At 43.1% G+C, this 10,011-nt stretch overlaps 1 protein-coding gene across 1 annotated transcript; it reads right to left on the reverse strand.

Annotated features, from left to right (window-relative positions):
* Window positions 1–803: 803 nt before the first annotated feature.
* Window positions 804–9,623, reverse strand: LOC129092169 (zinc finger CCCH domain-containing protein 6). The gene is made up of 12 exons (XM_054599994.1): window positions 9,064–9,623; window positions 6,730–6,937; window positions 6,521–6,631; window positions 6,181–6,430; window positions 5,919–6,061; window positions 5,445–5,585; window positions 5,242–5,358; window positions 5,017–5,124; window positions 4,693–4,916; window positions 4,203–4,609; window positions 3,907–4,104; window positions 804–3,680 (listed from the first exon to the last, which is right to left on the reverse strand). The coding sequence occupies exons 1-12, from the start codon at window positions 9,147–9,149 to the stop codon at window positions 2,170–2,172; spliced, it is 3,504 nt and encodes a 1,167-aa protein (XP_054455969.1). The 5' UTR covers window positions 9,150–9,623; the 3' UTR covers window positions 804–2,169.
* Window positions 9,624–10,011: the final 388 nt, after the last annotated feature.

Below are 10,011 nucleotides of genomic sequence, written 5' to 3' on the forward strand. Positions count from 1 at the left end.
ATAGAGATAAATCACACACTGAACTAAGCTAGAAAATAATAATGAAGAAAGTTAATGAGACAATTTTTCTTCATCTCTAATTAGTGTCAATTCTGTAACACCTGGGTGCAAATCATCTGATGAGATTCTGGTGAAGAACGCACAGAATCTACTGCAGACGGTGCTGCGTGGGGTCCACGCTGCAGAGACAGCCTGCATCACAGTAAATATAACATCAAAATCAAATCTTTCCCATGTACTGTAGATATATAAAATACAGCCCAAACTCTTATGTAAACTGTCTCATGGGCAATTCAAACGGCACAATTACTCTTTTGTTCCAGGGTTTGAAGCAGCCTGAGCCAAACTCAGATGGTGCAGAGGCTACGGCCTTGTGTTTCCAGTGGAGGAGGAAACTGGAGATCCATCGAGCCCAGCAGACCTCCAACCCAGAGACTGACGAGCTGGGTTTGAGGAAGACCTCAACCCACCCAGTAGCACCCAGTCTTGCCTCGCCAGTTGGCTTCAAGTGACCACTAAGCCTTCAAAGCACAAGTATTATTTGTGTCTCCAGAAATAAGAAGCACAACATAAATTATAGCTTTTGTTTTCTATTTGATATTATAATGTGAAACCCCCTTAATCCTTAGACGGAGCTTTTCACAGACTCATATGCTCAAGGACACTATAGCAAGGAAGTATAACACATTGTGTATTAAACCTTAGATTTTATATAATGCTGGACATGTTACTGATTGTATACAAACTAAAATGAGACAATGCAACTTGATGTGTGCTTCTGAAATAAAGTATTATGTTTTATGTCTTTATTTCAGTTATTCATAATAAAATCACTGAAATGTGACAGGCATATGTGTTGTTAAAATGTCATATAGTATTATCACAACCATAACCACCAAAATGACAAAAAAGCATTTTTCTTTAAAACACTCGAAAACAGGCTGTACATGTGATAAAAAATAGGTATTTACAATGTGAATTATGAAAATGATAAAAAAAAACACATAGCTTAGTTTTAGTCCAACACAGCTCATCTTAACAGAGACAGGACTGTCAAATAATACAAACCACGGAGCATTATGCCACCTTATGTATTCGTCTTTTGTAGGACACATAATCCTCATCTACACTAAGATCCAACAAAATTCAACATGAAAATGAAAGTCATATTTATCATCTCAACACAATGCAATGTGACCAAGAAAATATTTACTTACTTTGTATAGTAAACTTCTTTCTTATTCAGATGAAAACAGTGAAAAACTGTTTACTCGCTATTTACAAGTTTGTGAGCAGTGAGTGTTTTGAGGAATGACAATGACAAATTCAATTAAGTAACCGATATTCATTTACTTAATTAACCGTCATTACTGCTAGGTTAACTAGTGAGAAAAGCCCACCACAGTAACTTTACATCCACAAAGCATTTAGGCCACTTAAAATGAAAAAGGTCTGACAATGTACAAAACACACAGTTAAATGGCTGCAATGTTGCAAAATCACACATTTCTTTTCAGCTGAGCAGGAATCTTCTCATATTATGATTATCTGACTTGGTCATGTCAGAGGTTGACAAATCGAAAAACTCCAACCAGGGTGTCAGGTTAATAAAAATGTAAATATTCAAGAACACATCTGTTGACTTATTGTGAAAAAACCCTTATCATAAAAGTGAACATAAACAGAAAGATCTCATAATATAAAGTGCCTTGAAATAAGGAAACACATAAAAATCTCAAGGGCATTCTTACAATTACTGTTTGATGATTTCATCTCTCTGAATGTATAGTGACCAGACAATCTATCGTACAGGTTGTGAGATGACCCTCATAGGTCAGTTTTTAGTGAAAACTATTCAGGTTCATTTAATTTATTTTTTCTGATCATTTAGAAACGTACATGAAAATTACATTATGATAAAAACACACTTTCAAAACACACATAACAATATAATGGTTAGGTTAAAGGTAACTATACAATGTGTCTGTGCACAATTCATCTCCATACCGACAGATGTGTGGCGCACTAGATAGTATGTTAATCTATACAGGATCATTTATATACAGAAATAAATAAGTTTATGTAAAGCTAAATAAAGATGAATAGACACGTCTCATCAAAATACAAATATTCTGTGACCTTATACAGTATATTTCCCCACTGGGTTGTTTACTGGCAGAAAGGGGAAGCAGTGGGATCAAAAGTCTTGAACACATCTTTAAGTGTCCTGTCGTCTTCCTCGTCTTCTGGATCTTCCTGTTTTGGTTCTTCCTCCATGGCCTCCTCCTTCTCCTTCTCCTGCTCCTTCTTTTCCTCTTGCTTTTTTTCTTCCGCTTCCTCTTGTGCTCCTGTAGAGCCCTGCCCTCCTAGTTTGGTCTGCCTCGGGTCAGTGTACTGGGGTCTGATTAGCCCGGCCAGCGCCTGGATTGGGAGGTTGTGAACTGCAGGGGGTTTGACAGGTGAGGCAGGAGGCACTGTGGGAGAACTGCAAGGTGGAGGCTGATCGGAGGCAACGTCTGTGCTTTTGGCCTCTTCAAAAGAGCCACTCCGTTGGGTCGGGGAGAGCGGCGGAGTATTGTCTTTCTTAGCTTGGAGTTTCAGAATCGGCGTCTTTTTGGGAGGCTCTGCTTTCTCCTTCTGACCCTGCTCGGTTTGATTACGAGGGTCGTACAGACTGATGCCCCCAAGGATCGTAGTGGGACTCTCTAGCCCTCCACCAGAGGATGCCAGACGAGGGGCATAGGGTGGCAGCTTCTCAGGCTCTGGCTTCACTTGGACAGCATGAGGCGAGGAGCTAACACTGGCCTTCTGTAACCTCGGGTCCACCACTCCTCCCCCAGAGAAGGGCACTTTCTGGCACAGCAGCTTGGAGTCCAGACTCCCTGTGCGCTTGATTCTGGGGTCCAGAGCCTTCTGCTGGCGAGGATCTACAGGTCTTTCAGCGGAGGATCGGGACTCTAGAGATCCTGAGGGCAATCGACTCATACGTTCCTTCAAACGTGCAGCTACCAGTCTGGGGTCAATAGAGGGAGGGCTGGAGACCGGGGGATGGTCAGGCAGGCTTGTCCGGTTCATCTGAGCATCCGCAATAAGAGGTGGAAGTGGCAGGTTGATTGAGTGTTCCTGTTTGGGCACTAGGGAAGGGATGAGGTCCTCAGGGCCCCACACCACTGTCTGTGCAAAGGCAGGGCGCTGGAGCAGGATGTCCACCCGTATGTGGCTAAACTGCTTTAACTGGCAACGAGGGTCTCGCAGCACCACATCAGGGATCGCATCTAGAGGGATGAGAACAGCTTTGTCCTTGAGTTCTCTCTCCCCTTCATCATCCTCATCTCCTGTAGGAGGCTTCTGAGGAACAGCGTGGCTCTGTTGCCGATAGGAACTCTGCTCCATTGGTCTCACCTTCCTGGGGTCTCTGGAGAACCGTGGGTCTGCAACTCCATCGGAATCCTTTTTCGTATCAGGGGGTCGCTGCCGAGGGTCTGTCTTCACACGGGGGTCGCTGGGTGGGGCCCTCTCCTTCACAAGCCGAGGGTCACCCGGTGCTGGAGCCACTGGGGCAGTCTGGGGGAGCTTGCACTGAGACTGCTGCATCTCACTCTGCTTCTTGAGGGATTTAAGGATGGAGGAAACACAACTCCCATCCTCCTCATCGCTTGAGTACCAGTTTGTAGTTTCATCTGCAAAAAACAAAAAAATATGTATTTAAATGTTTGTTCTCTCCGAGCATGTTTGTAAATTGTCTGTGTACAAGCACATTGATTACTGACGTCATTGGATCATTTCCCTTGGTAATAATCTTTTTACTTCAGTCCTTGCTCCATTTCGGAGCAGGTTCTGGCTTTACTGAGTTTTATTGTATCTTAATTAAATCAGCAAACCTGCTTCTTGCCCAGAGGCATTTACCTCTGTTTGCATTGTTATCATCCTGGCCCTCTGCTCTCTGTGCCTCATTTGGATGTGACTCTTGTTGTTGTTGTTGTTGCTGCTGCTGTGTCAGGTGTAATAAAATGGCCTTCTGTACAGCTGGTGGTAAAGACTGCAACTGTGACTCTGCACCCATCTGCTGCTGGAGGTTCTGCATGAAGGCCAGACCAGGGTCTACTACATTGAAAACAAAACAAAGAAATACAATTTAGCAATTTCAGTTAAGCTTAAAAGATAATTACCTCTTTGGATAACAATATTAATATTGCATTGACCTCCTTGTGGACCCATGGCCTGGTTTTGGAGAAAGTTGCTGAAGAACTCTACTGGGTTCTGACCCAACGGTGGAAAAGGGAAGAGACTCTGCAGCATCTGTAGATCTGGAATAGGAGGGAACGGAGGCCTCTGCATATTTAGATTGGGTCGGTTTCCATGGAAGGGTGGGGGTGGACCCGGGGGGATTGGTGGCTGCATTAGAAATCCGGGTGGTGGCTGCTGTCCTGGGGGACTCTGTGGCATGGGTGGTGGTCCAGTGGAGTGACCCATGGGAACAGGTGACCCAGAGGGAGGAACAGGAAGAGCAGAGGAGCCTGAAGGCACCATACTTCCACTCTGCGTGTCCTCTGACGCTCCGCTAAACTGATTGGTGCCTTCATCCTGATTCTGGGAGTAGTTGGTTCCGCTGAAAAATAATGTGCACAATTAGGTTTTAGAAGAAGAGCTTTAGAGTTTGATTTGAGTTTGATTACAGATGATTTTGGTTACCTCAGAGCAATTTTTTGTGCCAAGTCTACAGTAGGTTGAACCTTGATTTCAAACAGCGAGGGGATCTTCTTCCCTCCTTGGCCGTCCGTAGGACTGCTCTGACCAGGAGTGGGCAGCAACCCCACCCCAGGAGGAGGCTTGGGAAGCGGGGCGATACCCTGCTTCCTCAGATCCTCCAGCTCCAACTCGTCCTCCCGGGCGTTCTCCTCCTCAGTGTTAATTATCTGATAAATGAGTCAGAAAGCAGAAATAAGACAGATGTTGACCGTTACAGCTGAGTATCTCCTGGCATAGAAGTTTAAAAATGTTTTGGGGGGGATTTACCTTGTCAAGCAACTCTTTGGTCACGTCGTTCAAAGCCTCGTGGGAGAACTTGCAGTTGTCCCCTTGATAACATTTGGCTCCAGTATGAAAGAACTTGCATGGGTATTCATGTGCAATCACAGGTTAAGGAATAGGACTAATGAAATGGTATAATGAGATTTCACTTAATTATGGGATGCGATTACACAAATGTAATTAAAACACTTGTTGTGCATAGTGAAGGATATTGTGCATGTAAATGCAATTCTCTCCTTTACTGCAGTATCCTTGGAGGTAAAATTTACAAAGTTCCTTTTTCTTATCTGGTATGACGAGCTCATGTTCAAACTTGCACTGTTCCCCCTGTATGAAGAAAAATGAATTCTACTTTCAGATAGGAAAGGGTTTATGTTTCAAAGTAATTTGAGCCAACATTAGCGCTACTATACCTTGATGCAGCGACCCTCCAGGAAATACTTGCAGATGTATCTACCGTTGTGTTCTACTGTGTGCTGATTGATAAACTCCTTGCTCATAATCGGCCGTTTCTTCTGAAATCCAGAGGAATTCTTTCCTTCCTGTGACACAAACTAAACAACAAAGTGCTGTATTAGTTTTGACTTTTTCTCAACTAACATATTAATGTTCAATACAAACTGTATGGTACAAATCTGAACAGTCAAAAAGCTGACACCCTCCAAAAATAAAAGAATGACACATTTTGTTTTAACTGTTGGTCAGTTTTCTAAAAATGCATTTTACACATTGATGCAAACACTGACAATGTATACAATACTTTAGCTTGATTTCTCATGTCTTACATTTTATTTCTTTAAATATTAGGGGGCAGTTGTGGCTTGTATTCTACTAAAATAATAATATATATCACTAATACATCTGGCTGATTTTTCAGGGACACTCACTGGCATCATGTCTTCCATGCACTGGTCTCCTCCTCGACCTCGTCCACGTCCTCCCCACGGTTTGCCCTTCAGCTTCTTGTTCTTGTAGAGCATCCCGCGTCCTCTTCCTGGGCCACTCCCTCTGCCCCGCCCTCTCTGGCAAACTGAAAATGAAAACAATTGTTGGAAGAAGAGATTAAACATAAAGCGCAGGTACATCTAGATAAATTATTACATGAATGATCTGATATGAAACGTGGTTGAATCTGAAAATCCTTCATACACTGCTGTTGTTTCATCCCCCTCATGCTTCCTCTCTTCATCTGGTCTTTGGCATGGCGCCCCCTTCCCCGATTCTGGGAAACTGAATCTTTTGACTGCCGATACTCTGACATGTCATCTTCATAATCCTCCTCTTCTTCATCATAGTCATACTTGTCATCACTGTAGTCGCTGTATTTGTCAAAATCACTGCTCTTGTGCTGCGGGGACTTCTGTGAGTTGCCGTGGCCTCCCTTTGACTCCCGTCCATGCTGGCGGGTCAAATGTCAAACAGAAAAATGTCACCCAATAGTTCCTTTATGAATTAGTAAGCGTCAGCATGCCAGCAGTGGTGAACTCACCTGAGAGGACTGGCCATCAGATCCCTGGTTCTTCCGGTTTTTGGGTCTTTCTGGTCGGTCGTAGTCACTGTCATAACTGTCCGAGCTGGAGCTGCTGGAGGGGGAGTGGTGCTGAGGAGAGTGCAGAGGGAACAGAAATAAACCCACAACATTAAAGTGAATAATTGAGTAGTTCAGACTCTTGCCTTTATTGCAGTATTATATCTTACTTTCTGTCGGTCGCGCCTCCTCCTTTTGGACCTCCTCTTCTCTTTAGTCTTTTTGTATCTTTTCCTGGAGTGCCTGTGAGTCTTCTCTTCTTTCTCTTTAACTTTTTCCTTCTCTTTGTCTTCATTCACAGCTGCAGCTTCTTTGTTTTCCTCTTCAATTCCAATCCCTTCATCATCTATTTCTCCATCTTCCAGTTCGCCATCCTCTCTAAAAAGAGGAAAACAATCAGTAGAATGAGTATAAGTGTAGGGCTTTATATATTGTATTTGTCAGCCTGAGGCCTAATTCAAATGTTGTTCACATCATGAGCATAACATCTGATGAGCAAATACACCAGAATCACCTGCTGTAATGATATAATAAACAATAAAAATGAAATTACACTGAACTGTCATCATTTATTTTGCCTTTATTTTGGAGCAAACTACTAAATATCATGCCAGACAGTTTCCAATACGCCCTTAACCTCTCATGCACGGAAACATCCTGTCAATAATTAAAGGCTTAGTTTTGAGTGTGTGATTGTGAACCAGTGTGTAGTTAATTCATGAAAGCCAAATTAAATTCAACCTCAGGTTGCGTAACATCCATGAAAACCTGTGATTTCTCCAAGAAAGATTATTCAGTATAATTATTTAATGACAAGCCTGGATCTGAGATGAGTTATGTATGATTAAGGCCCAAATATACTGCATAGTAAAAGGAAGTTATTCTTAGCAGAATGGAAAATATTTTGATGGGATGTCGAAAAACACTATCTTGCTGAAAGGCCTGAGCATCCAATGCTGGACACTTGAAGACAGTGAAGTTAATGTTTAAAGGCACAAACGTCAACTACTGTTGGGCGTTCTCTGTGTGTCTGCAGAGGAGTTGTTACTGAAACAATACTGAGCTGTTGACCAGGCGAGTACTTCACATCCATGCAGCGTGTGGTCACGTCAGGTCTCAAGCAGGATTGTTAAGGATATATTTAGATGGTTAATTTATGACACAACCCTTTGGCAGTTAAAAGCAAGCTTTTATAACACCAGGTTCACATTTAAAATCATGCCTGTACCAGCTGATATATATCAATCATTCCTGTGTTAATATTATTTTTGTAACATGTAATGTTGGCTGCTTTAAACTATATAGCATGAAAGATGAAGCATGAAACAAAAACACCTTGCAATGGGGAAGAATGTTTCAACAACCGATCCAGGTCCGATTTCACAGACACCAGATACCTCTACCTCTGAAACCAGTACAGTTCAGGCTTCAACTGGACACCCTTCACAAAGCCACCTAATACCTTCATTTATTTTTGAATCCTGTTAAACAGCAGAGACCTAAAGATTCAATATGAAACACTTGCCAATGTGTACATCTTTGGGGAAAACTGCCATGAAAGTAATCTTTCCTTTTTGTCACATTTGACCAAAATCATGTGAACCAAGAGTGACAACAAATGTAGGAAAACACTGAATATTAGCATCACTGGTAGATTACTGTGTTTAAGGAAGGTTTACGAATATCCCAGCAAACCTATTCAACTGGTAGGTGCAAAAAAAAAAAGAAAAAAGATTCTCCTTAGTGAGCACTTAGTATTATATTTAAAGTCCCTATTGGAATACTATCAACTGTTCAGACCCATTTAGGAACCTAAAGCAGTACGCTTTAAGCTTTTTAGATTGTGTTCCAACCAACACTACACCTGCTGTTTCTTCCTCTTTACTTGAACTTGTGTTAGACGGTGAAATCACCTGGTGAAATATTTGCTTTGACACCAGCAAACTCTTGACCCTCTTTGTTAACCTGTTCTGACAACCCTGCAAAGGGACTACAGACCAACCCCAGGAACACAAGCCTGCATCCAGCAGAAGCACATAATCTCCCCAACCCTGCGTGAACCGTCTCACTCTCAGCAGTACTGCCAGGTGGCCAGTAGGGGGGGGGAAGCACAGTTAGAGGGTGGGCGTGGCTGTGGCGTGACGTCATACTCATTTGCATAGCCCCCCCTGCGGTTTGAAACAATGAAGCCATGAATTCAGCCGAGAACCACAACAACACAAACGATGAGGTCCCGCTATCCTGCATGGAAATGATCATGGAGGAGTAGTGTCGACACGGTGACGGGGACTCTTGTCTATTTGGACAGCGGATATTAAATTGCACCAAAGAGGCATGCATTTTTTTTTTCTTTTTTTTTTTTTTTTTTTTTTGTGGGGGGAAATTATGAAAACCCTGAAATTCATGGTTAAATAAAGAAAACAGTAACACAAGCACGTAGACCCACCACAGCACTCAAACGCACAGATGAGCGTATTAAGAATTGCATAAGAATGTTACTCGACCTTTCATCCCCTGCAAGCTCAGAGTCTGTCATGTTTTTGTCAAGAACAGGGGCTGGGGGACTGGAAACAAGGCTCACAGAAGCCATTGGAAAACGGATCTGCCTCCCTCTCTCCCCCCGGTACAAGAGTGAGTTAACTCAAGTCACTCAAGGAGACGTTGGGTTGTGAGAGATGCTGGAAGATTTCAGACTGGAAAAAACTCACGGTGTTACATGTCTCGACAGAGACAGTAAACGGACACTGTCCTCTTTCATATCAATGACGTTTTAACTCTGTGAGCACGGCGTGACACCCCGCTTTGCTAATGTCCCGTCGGTTGACAGCTGCCATGGTGAAACAGAGGAGACGGAGGGAGAAACAGACAGAAATGTAACCATGTTCGTTGATTTCAGCATCTTCATAGGGTTTCTCAACAGGGACATCATCTCAAAATGGCTTCTGAGGTCTGCAGCACATTCCTGAATCATGTATCCCTCCACTATTATATAGTTCTATCAGGATCTATCTAACCTGGCGGCAACAGATACTCTCCTGCTATTGGTCAGGCGCTGCGCGGGCGACGCAGGCTGCGATTCCTATTGGTCGACAGCCACGTCAGTCACGGTCAACATCTGCAACAATAAAGCGTATACGACGCACAGTTGTGTCCTTTGTCAGTGTTTTAAATTATGAATGTGTGTATTACGCAGTTACAACAACCCGAATTCATGACATTTTTAAAGACTAAACAGCTGAAGCCAGTTCCCTTTATCGCGTTGCTACTAGCTACGTATTTCTTTCCTTGTTTTGTTACGCCCAGGCGCGTCCACGCAACGTGCACGACCGTTGTATGAGCTCTATATTTCACGCGTGTGTGCAGTCCCGTCGCTGACCACCAGGTGTCGCTGCGGCTCTACAAGCCAAACCCTGAAATACTCGCTTGTAAAACTGTGAAAAATAAAGATAATT

This window comes from Anoplopoma fimbria, chromosome 6 (genome assembly GCF_027596085.1).
Source record: "Anoplopoma fimbria isolate UVic2021 breed Golden Eagle Sablefish chromosome 6, Afim_UVic_2022, whole genome shotgun sequence".
Classification (NCBI taxonomy): domain Eukaryota; kingdom Metazoa; phylum Chordata; class Actinopteri; order Perciformes; family Anoplopomatidae; genus Anoplopoma; species Anoplopoma fimbria.